The 20310-nt window shown below is 42.8% G+C and overlaps 1 protein-coding gene across 1 annotated transcript in view; it reads right to left on the bottom strand.

Moving 5' to 3' along the window:
• The window catches only part of csmd2 (CUB and Sushi multiple domains 2), a 230847-nt gene that overhangs the window by 197643 nt on the left and 12894 nt on the right, over positions 1-20310 (bottom strand). Inside the window, exon 2 of the mRNA XM_084032112.1 lies at positions 17979-18195. Within this exon, the coding sequence (XP_083888238.1) occupies positions 17979-18195 (217 nt within the window). The remainder of the gene's footprint in view (positions 1-17978; positions 18196-20310) is intronic.

Raw genomic sequence — 20310 nt, 5'->3', positions numbered from 1 at the left:
TCCCCAAAATATATGCATGTTTACAGCTGTAAACAGACAGAGAGTAAATCAGGTCATTCACTCTTTAATCTTATTCAGTAAATGTGTGTGCATGTGTGTGTGTGTGTGTGTGTGTGTGTGTGTGTGTGTGTGTGTGTGTATGAGTGTGTGGGAAGGTAAGCACAGTGCTGATACAGCTGATTTTCCACCAGAAGGAGGGAAGAGGGAGGGGGGGGGGGAGAAAAAAAGAAAAAATAGATACAGCAGCAAGATTTTGATGGCCGAGTGGAGGGGAGACATTAGCCAATAAATGATGGGTGGAAAGAGAGAGACAGGGAGAGAGGGAGTTGAGGGAGTGCAGAGTCAAGAACTGTACGTGTATTTCTTGTGTATTTGTGCGAGTGTGTGTGTGTGTGTGTGTGTGTGTGTGTGTGTGTGTGTACTCTTTCCATATAGGACCCTGTGCAGCTATAACTTGTCAGTGGTCAAGGCCACGGGCTGATGCTCTTGAACAGAAATGCGGGGAACTAGTGACCAGTCATTGCTACACACAAATTGTTCCAGTTCCAGCTCTTCTGTGTGGCAAAAGGAAAATATTTTTCAATTGCTAAATTAGGCTTGTTGTCTTAAAAAAAAAAAAAGAAGCACGCTTGGGTCTAATCTGTTGCTGTTCAGTGTGTGTGTGTGTGTGGGTGTCTGGATGACTCATCTTTGGTTCTGTTCGCAGTAAAAAAAAATAGAAAAAATGCTGACCATGTAGCCGAGTGGAGGTTAAAATGGCACTCCATTCCCACACACATGATTTGATTCCTCCAGCTAATAGGATGACTCACAAGCAATTGCACTGTATATCTATCAGCCTTCTTATCCTTTCTGTTTTGGGGCTAAGCTGTAATGTACCGCGTCACTTTGCCCAAGGGCGTGATCTGGCCTTGATGGAGTTTTATGGTTCGCCTTCAGTGCTCTTAATTTCAGTTTAAATTCCTGTTATGTAATTTGAAATCCTGCAGACGAGCGACCAGTAATCTTAGTCGACTTGCAGGAGAAGAACACATTGCGAACTCTGACATGTTTAGAAATGCAAAAGGATTTTAAAATGTGGCACTTTCCCCCCTCTCCATTCCTTTGAAAACATTTCTGCTCATTTTGGGCTGTTAATCATCGCATCACGTTGTCCAGAAAGCATGCGGCTCCACAATAAAGGCGAAGCTAGCTAGAGGCAGCAACAATTTGCAAAGCTCATACTGTACGCAGCTTCCCCACAGATCACACAACCCAACACTATTTCAAACATGACTGACATCCTTTTGAATAGAACGGGCTAATTATTTATGTCTGTCTGGTGAAGAAAGACGGGCAGCAGCAGCACGCGGTTGCTTGTTAATATTCATACTTGGGTGACATCACAAGATATTTGTGCATCGCGGCTGAACAGCGAGGCGGAGAGAGTCCCTCAGATACGTCTGATGCTGAATGCTGATGGTGAGATAATAAACCGCAGTCAGCGCCAACTGAGAGACAAACCGCAGTGAAGTCATTAACAAACCAGAGTCTCTCGGGACAGAGGGATGAGCCGGTGAGGGATAGAGAGGCTGATATATGGGGAAGAGGCAGAGTGTGAGGGAAGGTGAGAGAGGGAGTGGGAGGAGAAAAATTAGCAGTGACTTGACGTGATTTGAACACATGAAGTAATCCAGAGAAAGGAGGAAAAGCTAAATAGAAGTATGTGGGGGCGCTGGCTGTGAAAAACAAGCAAAATATGAAAAACTTTAACAGCAAAATAATGGAAAATGGAGTGGAGAGAGAAATAAGGGTGAGAGAGAGTGAGAGAGAGAGAACACCAATGCAATGATAAAGACAAGTGAATCATTTACGGTGACAGAATGCCTTATTATCAGCTGTGTTCGGTTTCAGGCCATAAAAAGACACGGGTGGCAATGCCGGACTGATGAGCTGTTATGTGCTGTGCAGACTGGCGGAAGTCATCACCGGCTAAATTGAAGGAGGTGAGGAGGAGTTTTGGAAGAGTACCAATGGCTTCACCAGAGATAAGTGCTCCGTGGTCTTAAATGATATCTGTTTCAGAAATCTAATTTTGCTTAAGGGTTGGAGTAAGTATGGATTTATGGTTCACACACACACACACACACACACACACACACACACACACACACACACACACACACACACACACACACACACACACACACACACACACACACACACACACACACAGACACACACACACTTCCCCTGGAGTGTCAGCCAGTCAGCGAGGGAGTGATTTGTGTGGTTTATCTTCAGACTATCTGTATTCCATTAACACTGTATTACATTTCCTTATGCTATCTGCATCTGCTCAACACCATAGACACCTGTGAGGCAACACAGAGGGCTAAACAAGCCCTCCGGAATAGGATTACATACATAATATTCTATAAAATGTGTGTGTGTGTGTGTGTGTGTGTGTGTGTGTGTGTGTGTGTGTGTGTTTGTGTGTACTAGCTGGTGTACGGTAGCGGGCAAAGAAGTTTAAAGAATTGCATCCTTTGTTAATTTGTTCCCCCGTCGTAGAGACATAAGTCAATTAGACTTACAGCAAACAAATCAAGGCTGACAAATGAAACAAGGTGACGTTCACAAGTCCACTGTGTGTGCCTCCGCTCCGCACAAATCGCTCTGCAACAATCCTCGGGCAGAGAAACAATTAGGGGTAGGATAAAAGTAATTCAATGTCGTGCCACTCTTGCCCCTAAGTGACAAAGCTAAACGGTAGCCATGAGATATGATGTCCGTTTCATGCCGTACGGGTGTACAGATCCGTCTGTTTGTTTGTGTGTGTGAGTGTGTGTGTGTGTGTGTGTGTGTGTAGTAGATAGAGCAATTATGACTCACAAGGATGCAGCAAACTATCAAGGAGAGAAAAAGGACAGATGTAACAGAGTCGATTGAGAACAAACCCATGAAAGAAATCCTACAAATGGCCATAAATATTAAACCGTTGTATTATAATGTGTATACTATGTAATTTATCTTTAATACTCATGTCTGTTATCTCTAAATATTCATAAAAGAGAGCATTAGGTTACAGTTTTAATAAAATAATAAAAGCAGCAGTGTTCGTGTGAATGTCCAGTTAAGCCAAAATAAATAACACAGATCACAGAGAAGAACCAATATTGTGTTGATGCATCCGCCTTACAAGTAACTAACAGACTTGGTTTCATGTCATGGTGTGAGGAATGTGACATGATGGAAATGTGAGTGAACAGACAAGCAAACCACTAATGCACACTTGGGAAACGGCTGAGTGCAGTACTGACTTCCCCAGAATCTCTCGGATTAGAAAGATATGTTATTTCATCACATGTAGACATTCGCCACTTAGTAAAGCACACGGACGACCTCTGCTTTGCCAGTTGAGGCTTTTCCACACTGTATCTTCCTCACTCTCTCTGACTCATCCTCTCCCTCTGCCACCTTCTATACGACTGAAAATAGCCAAAAGTATACTTTCAGGCAATGTAGAAGGGCAACATTGACTATTTAAATCCTGGCTACAAACTCGGATTAGTGTGTTGTTTCTCCATCTAGAGGAAAAAGCCATTAATAGGCACACCACCATACCTACTTGATGGAGGCAGGTCTAGGATCAGAGGGAGTTTTTCCTGGTTAGTCCCGGGGAAATGTTAATGCTAAAGCATAAACATCTGTTCTAGACAGACACTGGGGATTAACACTGTGGCAGTTTGGGGAAAGCCCTTTCCTGTTTCAGCATCACATCACTGTCCTCTGCTTAGGTGGTACGCCTGCTCCTTACACATATGTTTTGTTTTTTGGGGTTCAGACAAATAGACAGGCTAGATCCCAGACATTACCCTCATCCATTTGTGTGGGAGACAATCATTGTAGCTGGGCTCCAAAATCTTGTGGAAAGACTTTCCAGAGTAGTGCAAGCTATGGCAGCATATCATTGCTCATTGTTTGGGAAAGGTATGTATTAGAATGTTTGTGGATGATCAACAACCCCAGACTGTTGAAATATCCAGGTCTCCATCTATTTCTCTCTCTGCCCCCCCCATCTCTCTCTCTAGTTCCTCCATCTCTCCACAGAGGGATGCCACTAATAAACTCCAAAACAAGGTTGGCCAGAAGATCTGATTAGCCAGCAGGGCTAACAGGGACACAGTGAACGACGGAGGGCCCAACCGATGCTATTTGCTTTCTACCCGTCGCTCTTCTTTCATTCCTGTGGCGATGATCAAAGAGCGGCATAGGGAAAGAGACAGCGAGGGAACGGAGAGAGGAGGAGGAGGAGGGGGAGGAGGAGGAGGGTGTGTGTGTGTGTTACTGAAATACAGCACTGGTACCGATCTAGAATTAGCTGCAGGCTCTCACAAACCCTGATTTACTCATATTCCATTTTGTTTCTGTATACTGTGCACAGTCTCTCCCACTGTGTCTGTAGATCTTTACTTGAATGTCCTCTATCTCTTTGGAGACCAGGTTAATCCAATTTATAGTAGTCCTCCACATCTGTGCTGTGTGTCATTCCTGTAGACCCATCTGCATCATTTATGATGGAATCCATGACTGTGTGTTTACAGCAGAATGCTGTGTTAACCTTCGCCTTTCCAGCAACTAAATAAGCAGGGTGTAATTACATGCAAGGCAAATCCTTTTGACACAGCATGGCTAGTGTGCACGTGTGTGCATGCGTGTGTGTTTGTGTGCTTTATCCATTATCACGTTTCACAAGGTGTGCGGATAACTAATTAGACTGTTATGTTGTGCGTCTCCCAGGGATGAACAAGAGAAAACAAAGGGAAAAGGTGAAATCAAGGGAGAAAAACATGGCTGCAGCAACACAGAGGAAAAAACAACAAAATAAACACAAGCTACAGAAATATGCCTGGGATTTGTGTAAGCCGGGAAACAAACGGTGCACGAGGAGAACGCCTGTGCTTCACAGTCACATAGATTACAGCTAAAGAGAATGCGTTTATTCTGTTTTTGTGGTTATGGGGGGAAAACACCATGCCAACGTATTGTTTTTGTTTGGCTGTCTTTATGTTTGGTTGTTATTTTCTGGGTTTTTTTCCCTGCAAGAGTCCCGGCAGCCCAAAGAACCAAATGTTTTTGAAAATTCATACAATGCCGAGCCTGAGAAATTATTTCACGTGTACAAAGATCGCACAAGCACCAAGGTAGGTCTAAATGTTACTTCACATTTAGGCAGGTAAGTCTGGAATCTTTCGTCAAAGCAGCAACGCTCTTTTATTGTTATAGGTCAAGACAAGGCAAAATACATTTGGCCAAGCATTTTGAGTTTTGTCGAAAATAGTTTTCATCATCTACAAAGTCTGCATGTAAAACGAGGTGCCTTTGGGAGACTTCTAGTGTGAGGAGGATTAAATAGAAATGAGCAGGTCATTCCCTCATCGGAGGATCGGCAGTTCAATCCCCGGCTCCTTCAGTCTGCATGCCAAAGTGACAAGATACTGAACACTCCCGAAGGCTGTGTTTGATCTCTCTCTCTCTCTCCCTCTATATACATACAGTACATAAATGTGTGTGTGCTGATGACAAGTATATTGACCAGTAGTGTGCGATTAGCTTCAATATCCCTGCAGTTTTGTGGGAAGATTATTGTCATTTATTTCACTCTGTTTGCTCCAAACAGATTTGGCAGTGAAGACACACAGCAGGTGGTCCGCAGGTCCACAGGTGTTCCTTCAGTCATGACTGAAATTGCCCAGCAGGTAGACAAGTCTTTATTGTATCAGAGTGGTGTGTGCTTTGCTTGATGTGTTTTTCCCCTTTTCTCCTTTAGTCACAGCTTGGTATGCTAAGTCTGGATGTTGTTTGTCGGCCTATTATTATAACCTTTATTTAACCAGGAAAATTCCATTGAGATTAAAAACCTCTTTTTCAAGGGAGACCTGGCCAAGATAGGCAGCAGCATATACAAAACAATTACACAGTTACACAATTAAAACACCAAAAAACAAACAAACAAAGGTATTGATTTTACAAGTAGATCATTAAAAACAAGAACATCGATTGGAATCAGCTTCAAGTCCTTTTAACTTACATTTAAAAGAGCTCAATGAAATTAACTCTGCCAGTTTCCAGTCATTTTGGAGCATATTCCATGCAGACGGTGCAGCATAGACAAAAGCCTTTTTTCCCATTTCGGTACGTGCAAAGGGTACAGAAAGCAACAGGCAATTATTTGACCGGGAAGAGTAAGGACCAGTACTTCTCAATGCAATTAAAGCACAAATGTAAGAAGGCAGTAGGCCAAGTATTGCCTTATATATAAAAATAAACCAATGACTAAGCCTTCGGGTGGCCAGAGCAGTCCATCCAACCCGAGCGTATAACTCACAATGGTGTGTCAATGATTTGCAATTTGTGATGAACCTGAGAGAAGCATGGTAAACAGTATCAATCATATTAAGACATTGAGCTGGAGCGTTCATGTATAAAAGATCTCCATAATCTAACAAGGGTAAAAAAGTCGCAGCTACTAGTCGTTTTTTTACATCAAACGAAAAACAAAGCTTATTTCTAAAATAAAAGCCCAGTTTTGTCTTCAGCTTCTTTACAAGATTCACCACATGCGGCTTGAAAGTGAGGGAGTCGTCAATTAGTACACCCAGGTATTTATACTCCTGAACCACCTCTATTTCATATCCCTGAAGAGTGGTCACTGGGGGGACAATTTGTGGCCTCTTCCTGGATTTAGAAAACAACATAAGCTTAGTCTTGTCTATATTAAGAACAAGTTTCAGTTTAAGTAATGAGTGCTGAACAGCTACAAAGGCTTTCTGCAGGGATTCAATGGCCTGAACAAGAGTTGATCCACAGCAGTAAATGATTGTGTCGTCAGCATAAAAGTGCAAATTGACATCTGTCATGTTTGAGCCCAGCTCATTAATATAAATAATGAATAAGAGGGGACCTAGTACAGAACCCTGTGGCACCCCCTTGTGGACAGTAACAATGTCAGAACACATACCATCGTATTTAATGCACTGAGTCCTGTTACTAAGGTAGTTGGTGAACCAAGCAACTGCTCTCTCCGAGAGTCCTGATTGAAGGAGTCTAAGTTTTAAAATACAGTGGTCAACAGTGTCAAACGCTTTCGACAAATCGATAAAAAGTGATGCACAATGTTGTTTCTTATCAAGTGCAACAGAAAGGTCATTTACCACCTTCATTGCAGCTGTGATGGTGCTGTGCTTTTTCCTAAAACCCGACTGATATTTAGATAAAATACTATTGGATTGTAAAAACGCCTTTACTTGCTCACTCACAAGAGCTTCAAGAATTTTGGCCAACACTGATAAGTTAGATATTGGTCTGTAATTAGTTAAAATCACTGGATCACCTCCTTTTAATAAAGGGAGAACAAAAGCTGATTTCCATACAGAGGGAATTTCATTTGTTTCTACTGTAAGATTAAAAAGATGTGCAAGAGGTTCTGCTATAAAATCAGCCGCCAATTTCAAAAAGTAAGGATCGATTAAATCGGGTCCAGAAGATTTTTTAGGATCCAAGACTGTAAGGGCTTTACGAACTTCCTGAACAGAGAAAGGTACAAAGTTGAAAAGCTGTCCCTTGTACATTGGGAAATCAGTGCTGGGTTTCACAGAGACAGAACCCACAGAGTCAAACAGAAACCCAGAAGATACAAAATGATTGTTAAAACAATTCAATACCTCCATTCTGTCATAGACAGGTACAGAATCCTTTAATACATAAGAAGGAAGAGCTTGAGAATTTTTACTCACAGTAAGGGAATTAATAACTTTCCAAAATTTCTGTGGATTATTTAAATTCTCAGTGGTGACAGACAAATAATATTCAGATTTGGCTTTTTTGATGAAAGAGGTGCATTTATTTCTCAGTTGTCTGAAAATAAGCCAATCAGTGGTAGAACCTGTTTTTCTTGCCTTGGCCCAAGCCAGATTTCGCTCATGAATGGAGTCTGCCAGCTCTGGGGAGAACCAGGGGTTTTCTCGCCCTTTTATCCTGTATCTCCTTAAGGGGGCATGTTTATTTACAATATCCATAAAACCATCCCTAAAGAATGACCAAGCTATCTCTACATCAGAGATCAGTCCTATTTTTTTCCAGTCAAAGTTAGACAAATCGTGATGAAATGCTTGTTCATTAAAGTGTTTCAGATTCCTCTTTACGATGATACGAGGTTTTGTTTTAGGGACCTTAGTGTTTCTAATAGCAGCAACAACACAATGGTCACTTAAATCATTGCAGAAAACCCCCAGAGATGAAAATTTATGAGGAACATTTGTCAATATTAAATCAATCAAGGTGGACTTCTCAGGGCTTTGAAGGTTTGGTCGAGTGGGTGAATTGACCAATTGAGTAAGATTGATGGAGTCACAGAAGGATTTGAAGTCATCAGAAACTGGTTTAAGCCAATCCCAGTTTAAATCACCAGCTAAAACAAGTTCACTATAATTCAATCTGGACAGAAGAAGCTTCAAAGATTGTAATGCTTCCTTGGTGGCAGATGGAGGCCTGTAGCACCCAATAACTGTTATACAAAGGCCCTTGGTAATTTCCAAATTGATTGCCAAAAATTCCAGTTGTTTGCAGATGGATTCAGACTGAACTACACAAGAATCAAATTTTGATTTGATATAAACAGCAACACCACCACCTTTCTTAGGCCTGTCTGTGCGATAAACATTATATCCAACCATGTTAATGTTTTCATCAGTAATAGATTTGGTCAACCAAGTTTCAGAAATTACAACAATATCTGGATCTAATGATTTAACCCAAATCCGGAACATGTCCATCTTGGGTAACAGGCTGCGCACATTCAGATGAACGATTTTAAGACCAGATAAAGATTTAAAATCAGATGGCGTCTGAGTGTACTGCAGTTCAGGGCCAGGGTTAGGTTGCACATTTCCAGATAAGAGTAATAGTAAGACAATCAACAGTCTCTGCCGAGCAACATTACATGATGAAACAGACAGCTGGCACGTTAAAACCAAGCAGGATTTCTCATGGAACATGAAGTTATTATGCAAAACTAAAAGGGTTTGAAGTCGGGGTAAGTCTCTATGAAGGTTAGTTGATAAATTCATGTCCTGTGCTAAATGAATTGGTGGTTGTACAGGTTGTACAGCAGCCATAGTGGAAGTGCATCCGTGAGCAATGTCCAGCAGGGTAAACACATTGTTAGATGTACTCACCCAGGTAGGTTCATTTACCCCCAAATCCCACACAATCAGTAGACAAAGAAAAGTCTTAAGAAGTACCATTGTCCGAGACTAAGTAAGCTGCACAGACCTCAAAATGGAGTAGGCTCCAACAGACACCACAGGCCTCAGTGTAGTGAAGTAGGCCCCAGTAGACACCACGGGCCTCAATGTAATGAGGTAGGCCCCAGCAGACACCACCGTCCTCAATGTGGTGAGTCAGGCTCCAGCAGACACCACCATCCTCAATATAGTGAGGTAGGCCCCAGCAGACACCACCGTCCTCAATGTAGTGAGGTAGGCCCCAGCAGACACCACGGTCCTCAATGTGGTGAGGTAGGCCCCAGCAGACACCACCGTCCTCAATGTGGTGAGGTAGGCCCCAACAGACACCACCGTCCTCAATGTGGTGAGATAGGCCCCAGCAGACACCACCGTCCTCAATGTGGTGAGGTAGGCCCCAGCAGACACCACCGTCCTCAATGTGGTGAGGTAGGCCCCAGCAGACACCACCGTCCTCAATGTGGTGAGGTAGGCCCCAGCAGACACCACCGTCCTCAATGTGGTGAGGTAGGCCCCAGCAGACACCACCGTTCTCAATGTGATGAATTGGGCTGCATCAGACACCCCAGGCCTCAATTGTGATGATTTAGGCTCCAGCAAACACGACTCTGCAGCAGATCCCTGGATTCCCAGAGTTAGTTACAGCCAGAAGGCAGGCCTCAGAGCAGATGGATAGACCAAAGTCCAAGCAGCAATTCACAAAGAAATAACGGGATAAATGCGCTAAAATCCCAAAAGGTCAATGAAATACTCAAAATAAACTAACAGCAACATGAAGCACTTTTGAAGGGTAAAAAACAGGACACTAAAACCCATTAAAATTAGTTTAAAACAGACAAACACTAAGCAGACACTAAGGAGACAATGGACATGCTGCCATCTTGGATTGTGAAGTCAGATGACTATATGAAGCAGCAAAGTCACTATGGTGCCCTGCATGATGTTGTATGTAAGAACCTATGTCCATTATCAGAGCACCAGATGATTGAGTCAGAGGAAAATGATTGGAGATTGGAGAGCGCTGTCACTGTACATTTTTTAACGTTTAAGGCTGCAGATGAAGAGCATGCATATGATAGGTGTTCATCAAAAAATGTACATATAGATGAGACAAACATTATGAATATACACCGCAACCATATTACCTCTGGCCTGAGTTTATATCGCTGAATATCAAACCGCAAATCACTGCAGAAAACAAAAAAGCAAAGGAGTAGCTTTTTTGTTGAAATCAGATAAAAACATATCACATTGACAAAGTGAAGATTAGGGGTGTTAAAGCTCAGAGCAGTGGTTAAAAGACTTTGACATTATTATCTTTAGAGACAACAGCAAATGTACAAGAATGTGACATGTACAAGAGCAATGTTGGTCCAAGAACTAGAATGCTTAATTCTATTACAAAGCTGCCTTGGACTAGTGGGCCTCCACCTAAACATATACCAGTAACCTCCAGTAACGGGATTCTACTTCAGATCAGGTTGTTGTAGCTCACGAGTACTTTGAGCAATGTTGAACCTGCAGCGCAATATTACATAAAATGATTGAAAATCATACATTTTCATTAAATGTGATCGCTCCAAAATGAATGGTAATGAAGCGAAGTCATGCATGTGACAATCTAATACGCCTGCTTCCCAGGCTGCTCCTCTGCCTCCACGTCGTTGAATCCAAGCCGCACATGTTGAAACTGCAGCACATGCGCCATAATGAGCCGCACTGTGCCTCAGGTACAGCGATTGCAAAATTGTGACTGACATGATTTGCATAGGTTGTCACGCGAATCAACGAAATGAATTCCCTGCAGGGAGAAAAGCGTGACATCTGCCTCCCACCATCCCTTTGTTAGCTGGTGTTGATCAGTTTCTACCGTGGAGGTTCTTGGCTTTGTCTTAGTTCCTGTCATATCACTGCGTGTGCTCGTACCCTGTATACATTGAATACCTGTCAAGTTCAAGAAATCATGACAAGCATTTCAATAAAAAATATTGCAGATATCAACATGGTATACAGGAGTAATGATAAAGATGACCTTGTGTTGACTGATGGAAGCATTAGCCAACGTTTAATAAAATGAAGAGCTGTATAAAGAGGCTGCCATTTTTATCATATAACCCCTAAAGCACTACATTTTCAAGACATCTTTAACTGAATTTATCTGATCTGCCATGGACAATGTTCACATGGGCATCTTCATCTGCTGGCATTAGGAACAATATCAAGCCGCTGTGCTACCCAGAGCTTATCATTTTCAAACAAATCAGTCCAAACAACAGTATATTGCATAATTGTTACAGATTTGACCAATTTCTTGCTGCGATATCAATTAAGATAATTTGACTTGATTATAAATTCCTCCCTTAACATTCTTCACATAAAATCTCATGCATGTTCAAGCATGTTTTATTAACTTGGGCTGTACAAGGCACAAATGTATAATTATAGACTATTTTCTTTTCCTATATTGACAAATATAATACTATGAGGGCGGGGCGTAATTATGCCATTATTTTAATGATTATGTTTTCATCCCTGGAGCTGTAAATGGCCCAACAGGCTGGCCTACCAAGCATTAGCTGCATCCCTTTGACTCCGGTGTGACACCGTGCACAGAAAGGCCTAAAAATGACACATCTCGTTGCAGCTGCATATTCAATCTGTTATCTGGACAGGAAAACATTTCATTTTCATGCCGCAGCCGAAGTGTATCCTGTTAAGGACATTGATAGCCCCGGCGGATGGAGGAATGTCAATAAGCAATACACACAATGAGTGATACGCAGGATGTAGCATATAAATTCACAGCCATCTAGTTGATTATTTCTCTAATCTGGGGTTACAGGGCCTAATAATTCTGCCTTGCAGGTGAGCCGGTGCCATAAATCTCCACATCGTTTCACTTTTTCCCAGCATGAGATGATGAAAAACAAACTATCACTCTTCCCCCTGTTTTTAGCAGACTGTCGTTAAAGCTGGCGTTGATAAGTGGCAGTCTCTCCATTAACAACCTAGACTCAAAGGAACCATAAATCCTACTGTGTGTGCGTGTGTGTGTGTGTGTGTGTGTGTGTGTGTGTGTGTGGTTGTATCAATGCGTCAGCTTGCACACATGTCAGGCTGTGTGTCTACATACCTACAGTATGTGTGTGTTGATGCTGTTCAATAAGATGCTCAAACAAATAAAACTATGCAGCATGTAAGTCATATTTCTCATCAACACACATTCATACCACTCCTCCTCCTCCTCCTCCTCCTCCTCCTCGTTTGGATATGCACTCTTTGATTGGATGTCACACAACATGTTGGCATACAAGCACGTGCAGTTGGGGATGAACAGACGGAGAAGAAAACGTGTGTGTTACAAACACACACACACACACCGGATGAATGTTTACCACAGCGTTCACGTACTGGAGTCATTTCATCAAGTGTGCCTTATGAGAGATTGATGGCCAAGGCCATCACCGCTGAAGGATCACGTGACAAGTGTTCAAGTGCCGTTGTACGTCACCCACTCTCACCCTGACCCGCAGCAGACGTTTGGCTCTTCACAAGCTTGACTCACTGACGGACACTGCTCACACACACAGTCTGAGACACCCAATGCTGGACTACTCACTACTGTGTAACAATATGTAGGGAGTGATGAGCATTAACAACTTAGATGTGATGAAATCAGAAATCCCAGCCGCAACACAATGAGAAGCAGCCTCCCAGTCCAAAACCCAAAGAGAATGTCAGTTTGCAGGAAATATTCCTTTACAGTCTGATTTCAAGGTCTGTTTGTAGATGGAACATTGACGCAGCTCAAATGAAAAAACATTGAACCACAAGCAGAAGCGATTTCCTCTCTCAAGCATACACTGTACAAGCACTTGTAGTTTCGAGTGCTTGCCAAGAAGACGCCTCTCTGAAACCTTATGTGTCTGAAAAAATGACGGTTTTTCCGGCCCACTGCCTTTTACGCTGCGCTTACAAGTGTGTGTTAAACTGTGTGTTTGGGAGAGTGGTGTTCATTTTATCTGTATTCCAATAAACTTTGATTTTGTTGACACTGAATCAGCTCGCCGGGTTGCCTGCGCGCTGGCCGAGATCCCCCTTTGTAAGCGCAGTCTGAACACACATATAATACACACACGCTGCCTCGCTCTCATATTTACGACGCTCACGGCACTGAGGGCTGACTGTAGTGTTCATGCCACTCCCAGCACCATGCACTAGTGCTCCTTATTTAGGTCCTGTCGCGCCCGCGGGCTGAAAATCTGTCCCTTTCACGCCTCCTCCTTTCTCACTTCCCCGCCCCTGCCAGACTGCCAGGCCTCAAGTCCCTCCGTTCCATCACTCCATCACTGAGAGGACGGCATGTGGAGAAAGAGAGAGATGCCATCACACACCCCAACAGCTTGTCCCGCTGCTGAAATGTACTCAGTGTTTCCCAATTGGCAGTTACAAGGTGAAATGTGACACCGAATTGAAAAAAAAATACTTTTACAAGTAAGAAATGTCTCTTGTATGGAGTGGAAGTGAGTGAGCTGGTAGAGGCTCAGTGACTCGCTTCAGGTCAAGTTGGCTGTTGCTTTAGTCATGGGAAGTCTGTCTGACTTTTGTGCTCCAATACCAGAGGCTGTGTTTAACCCGTGACACCAGGGTCACAGCTGCTCGGTGGAAACTCCATAACCATCATTTCGCAAGTAAACTATTGCTCACGCCAACTACTTTCACAGACAGCTACTTTCCAGACAGGGAGAAATTTGAAAAAAAAAAAAGAAGAAGAGGGATTTGAAAGGTTAAATTGAAGTACAACTAATGAATGCTTTATTGACCTTTAAAAAATAAAAGATGCTGCAATTTCCATGACATAGCAGGTGTGCAAATCAACTCGCAGAAACTATATTTAGGCAATCCGTCATGGGAACAATTTCATTTTCTACGGTCACACTATGTTTGTGTGGTGCAGTTGGACCGCTTAATAGTCAACCAAGGATGCTCCATCACATTCATGAGCTATGCTTTTGTACAATTATTCCCCCGTGGACAAACATTAAGCAATTCCATGGCTATTATGAGAAGGATAAAGTGAATCCCAAGGTCCCTTATATTGATAATGGTGGTTTAGTGACTGATTCTAATAAAAGAGCATTCAACATGACAAGTGGACCAAACAGGTTGCAGTATTAGCAGCGAGGAGGCTGAGGAGTCAGGAGTTGAGTTGTTGTCATGGTGAGGATGCCGGGGTCTGGTGCCTCGGAACAATCCAGATAAGTTAAGTAGGTTTAATTTGACATCCAGACTTCAGAAGTGTGGCCATCTGAAACATTTTTTTAACTTAATATTAAACAGAAAAATAGGTCACCATTCTTATGTTCTGATAATAGTAATTAAAAATAATAATGTTATAGGCTATTCTATGCATATACTCTGCATGTCAACATTCACCACAGCCAAGGACACTCCCCCTCCGATCTAGAGGAACAGGAAGATCAGCTCTACCTCTGAGCCACAGCCACCCTGTTTGAACGACCAAAGTCAGCATAACATATTTTTACCTATAGAGGTTAGATTCGCGGTGGTTCAACACCCCCCTATGTGAAGTAACCGATAGCTTCCACAACGCCGAGGGAGCAAGACTGACTTAACCGCTTAATCACTACACCGTTGCTGGAAATGCCATGCTTAATTAACAGCAGTCAAATACCGACAGCGGCTTGAGCTCGATACCGGAGACATTTATCACTGCGTACGCATTCTACGCCTCTTCATTTCAAACAATGGAATCTTCTGTCGAATCCTCTCTCTTCCTCCCAGGTGTCAGTTGGGATTGGCAGTTTAATGAAGTGCTGCAACTACAGAGCGACCCAAATATATGCATTTCTGTGACTCATAAAGGGAATGCTGCAGGAGCACACACACACACATGTACACATCCCAGCGTGCATATATGTTCTGCGGCGCTCCAGGATGAACACATGTATAGCTGAACTGATTTGTAAGCCAGCGTTCTTCTAATAACAACAGTTTGCGATGACAGCAAGGAATAAATGAATGGATAAATAAACCAATCCAGAGAAAAGTCACTGCTTTGAATAATAAATCAAACATGATCATTTGAATGCGATGGGAGGCGTACCATTCATTTTTGATGACTGCCTGAGATTAAATGAAATATTCTAAGCTCTACAACCTATAGCGTGGTATACATGAAAGGCTGATGAAATTCAGCAAAGACAGGATGCAGGACACTAAATGGAGAACAGGCAGACGAGATAAGACATAAAAGGTGAGGATAAAATGAGAGGAGGTGGAGAGAACTTGGAGGGAGAGGAGCAAGAGAGATGGAAAGAAAATTGCTTTCGACACAAGTGGGAGATGAGAGCAAAAGGGAGGGCTGAATTATCAGACGTGCATCTGGAAAATGCGCTTAAATGTGTTTGGAGACGGAGGTGTGACTGTAAATATACATGCATGTCCGGACAAAGTGCTGTTGACTGGAGAGATCTGCTTCCAGCTTATTCCCAGCATTTTCATGCTCATTCATAGATGAAGGGAAAAAAAGAAAAAAGGCCTCCTTTGAAAAAGTGGAAATCTGGTCAAAGGCAACACCAGCAGAATCTAAAGAAGATCTGTGTTCTCTTCAAACTCCTCTGCACTCCTACTGTTCCTCTATCTCTCATGTTTTCTGTATTTTTTCTCTCCCCACCCCCCTTTCCCTTCCTTTTTTCCAGATTCATGTTCTTTCCCCTCACTTATTTTCAAAGCGCTTAGACAGAGAGAGTGGAACGCTTTACCCCTGTCCCGCTGGAGCATCAATATACAACGGTGCCCAGAGGTCCAAACAGGAGAAAGTCTGAGGAGAAGCAGTGCAACACAAATCCATAATAGATTTTCTTCTCTCTTTTATTCGCTTTCTGCAGAGAGATGCAGTGGAGGCACCAGTGGCTCAGAATAAGAGACGCAGGTAGAGGAGGGGGGGGGGGGCGAGAGGAGGTGAGAAAAAGAGAGGTGTCAACGGGGAGAAACAGAGAGGCTGCCAGAGACTCAAAACACTCTCAATAACAAAAGCCCCTAAGAATATTTTCTGCTCATCTGTCTCCAGAGGGCTCGCGCAACCCATAAATTAAACTACGCGAGGCCAAGCTCACACCAGAAGGTGACGGGAACTGAAAGTGGCGTCGAATGATCAGATGCAGACATAATTAACTTAGCCTGGAAGTGAAGGACTGCCAAGAGGTCTGAGATATATTAGGCCGCAAGCATTAAAATCCCAAATTCCAGAAATGCAACAGCTGAATAGCCGCTCTGTGGCTGTATCTTATATCTGCAGGCCTCGCACAGGAGTCTGGCTCTTCCGACGGCAATTCAGCCGAAACAATATTTACCTGAAAGTAGGCGGTTGAAAGTGTGTAAACCTAGCGAGCATGAAACTCTGCACACCAGAGAGAAAATGGATCCGTTTGCGATGTAAGCACAAGGCGGCTGCTCTCTGATGCCGGTGAACTGACGGTGGAGAGAGAGACTTGTTGATTCAGAATGTGTTTGTTTGAGCCTTCACACCCAAGTGAGCTTCATTTCATTTCACCAACATAGCTCTGAAGCATAAAATGTACCCAAAATCACAGCGGATAACCTTGGAGGCTGTCATGGTGGCTGCCGAGGCAGCCTTGTATTAGTCACCGAAGGATCTGCTTCACCCGCCTCTGAATGCATCGCTGATTACAGCTTTGACTACAGTTTTGACTACAGTTTTGCCACTTTTCCAGTCTCAACGCCATCGCATCAACACATTTAAGTCCAAAATAACTACATAAAGGCCATTTTCAGTTATATACGACTTCTTCCTAATTGAATGGTTTTGCCAATCTGTTTTATTGGTTACAAGAACATTGTACTACAGTAATCAATTAGCTCAGCAGGGGAAACAGTGACAACATTGAGTGAACCTAATAACCCTAAAACGTATAGCTCGTTTGAATCAGGAAGTTTTTAAAGTGTGATGGATGTTTGCAACAGACAAGCAATGTTGCCCCTCCTTCTTCCACAAAAGTTTGCCTAACCTGGGGACTTGTTTGAAACCCGTCTGATGCTTTCTTGGGCAGGATCACAGTGTTCCCAGATCTCAGCCTTTTACCCCCCAACACAACCCCGCTGTTCTGCCTCAGCCTCTGGGAAACGTGCCTCATACAGAACTTCCCTACACCGCTAGCATTGCAAAAAGGTATATATGTAGACAGAGCATGTTTAAAAAGATTACACTCTCTTCTTTTGGATTATCAAAAAGAATAATGCAGCAGCCAAATATCCAGCTGAACCCAGAAGAATACGGTGTTCAACTTCAAAGCAGTCTGGCAGGCCAACAATATAATAAATACTTCATGTACTTTCTTACAAGTGGGGTACGGGGTCATTATTATCAATATGAATAATTTCCATACGATGAATATCGTTATGAAGATAACTGGAATCATTCTTTAAATGTTTCACCACTATAACCTATGTAACTTTAACTTGCTGGATCATTTAACTGCCATTCTAGCAAATTCAACACAGCCTATCTTTCCAATGTCAAATTGTTGAAGACATATTTTCATAACAACATTCTGAAAATCTGGCAGCATTCCAGAGGAATAAACCCCTTGACATAATGAAAACGAACACATGCATGCATGTAAACAGAAAAAGAAAGGCCATCTCTACCGTGTCCGCAGGTTCCCCGGGCTGGGTGGTCCGTCGTACACGGACAAGATGTCAAAGTCCTCCTCGAGGGCGAAGCCTTGAAACACCAGCTGTATCCGGTTGTGCTCCGCTGCCACGATCACCCATGTACAGTTGGCGTAGTTAGGGTAGCCGTAAGGGTAGCCGGGGCTCTCTATCGTCCCATTGGGACTTTGTAGTGTGTAGCTGCAGTTCTGAGCTGTGAAGAGAAAAAGGAAAAGGCAGATATTAAGTAGGGTGTAAAGCGTGTTAGAAGTCCTAGCAGAGGGTGGAAAGTATTAATAGAGTATCAAACCAAATAAAAGAAACTCCGCTTCATCCAAGAATGGAAATTATACAAATCCACACACACACACACACACACACACACACACACACACACACACACACACACACACACACACACACACACACACACACACACACACACACACATACTTGCACAACCATAGTCAAGCAGCTGCAAACACTGCAACATCCATTACCACGGAGACCGTGCAGCCCGAGCCATTAGTACAGTAGTGCTAAATGGCTAAGCCTCTCCCAGCTTTCTCCACCTCCATCATCACACACTTGTTCACTCACTTTCACCACATTAGTAATAGGTTCCCACGTTAATATATGGCATAGCTAGAGAGGGGAAGGCAAGAGGACATGAGGGGAAACACACACACAAACAAACAGAGACGCACACTCGGGTACTACATTAATTCTACTCATCCTGAATATGCGTCAGCAGCCCCTCAAACCGCCTTCAATCTTAGATTTTAATTGTGCGTGTTGCAATCCATCAGCATGGAGCTCGGGGTGGAGTGTGTGTGTGTTTTGAATCTCCGAGCTAAATGACTCATCTTCGACTGATCTGGGCACAGCCGAGACTTTTAATCAATGTTCGGGATTTAGTTGTAATTAATCACTCCACGTGCACATGTGTGATTGTGCTTATATTTTGTGGAGCTGTTGCAATCATTTTATACGTTGGAAAATCACACAATAAGAAGCTTTATGTATGATGTTTGAATGAAGGCAGCAGGAAAGCAACCGGTTCTAAATGTTTTCCCATCCTCACAAAACAAACCTGCATAAATGTGAATCCTTATAGAGGGACTAAATTAGAATATCAGGCAAGAATACATGCTATTTATACAAATGATGTGTATTTTCTCTTTGTTTGCTTCAGCCACAAACCTGAATGGTAATGCAGCCTGATTAAAATGTAATTAGAGGAGTATAATTGGAGGACATCTGTTATTTGCAAAACCCACATGATTCAACAATACAAACAATAGCAACATTCGCAGTAGATGCGCCTTTTTTGTTGTTGTTGTTTGTTCATTTGCATCCATACTCATAACCACGTAAATGTCTGGAATAAATCAATGCAACGAAAATTAGCTACGCTACCTGAGGGCATTAAAACAGGACATTAAAAAACAAGAAGCTTGAGTTAACATACTGCAGCTTCGAAATATGTAAAAGTGAAGGCTGCTTTGTTAAATCCCTCCAGGGAGGGAATGTGTGTCCCTTACCGAAAGCTTGTGAAACATAGATCCTGTGCTACTTTGTATGCGCGCTCTGATGGGTCGAGCAATCCCAAAGCGAAAAATCGGTCCAAATTTCACTCTGAAACTTGCATCATGTCTGGTAAAACCAGCAGGGATTTACAGGTAATAAGGAACCATGCATGCAACACAAGACAACAAGAAATTGCATTTTTCATTCCTCTCAGTCTTACTGAAAACATGAAATAAATAAAACATTTTCTTATGTAACTACAGGGGGGAAATAGAATAAATAACGGAAATAAAAATTACGCATGGACAGGGATAATAATCCCTGGTTTGCCAGACGAGTGAATGCTGCATTTGTTTTCACAGCAATAACCGAGCCCGGTGTTTAAGATTTCAGGGGCTGCATGCCACATCGGAGTGCTTATGAATTCTGAGATGCCGCTGGAAAAACACAAGCTGACACACACAAACAAACTAAGCCAATATTAGCTTTTTTTTTGTCCCAGGCAGCACAGCAGAGCAGTATCACAATACGTTTCTTGGGAAAGGGGAAAAGGGGGCGATAGTGTCAGGAAGTAAAGATCCAGACTGTCTGGATGGCGACAGTAGGAGCGGGAGGATAATAGCGTCTCCGGTCTCAGTATATCCATCATGCCACTGTTGACTTCCCCGAGCCTATCTCCTGAAAGAAGTATTAAAAAAACAAACAGACAGACAGGAGTCTCTTTCAGCAGTCCCCTTTCAGCACTTCATATGCACTTGACATCTTCCATAAGATGTTAATGTATGCTCTTGAATCCCAG

Source organism: Eutrigla gurnardus (genome assembly GCF_963514095.1).
Source record: "Eutrigla gurnardus genome assembly, chromosome: 17".
NCBI classification, from domain to species: Eukaryota; Metazoa; Chordata; class Actinopteri; order Perciformes; family Triglidae; genus Eutrigla; species Eutrigla gurnardus.
This window is presented reverse-complemented; position numbering and strand designations above follow the sequence as displayed.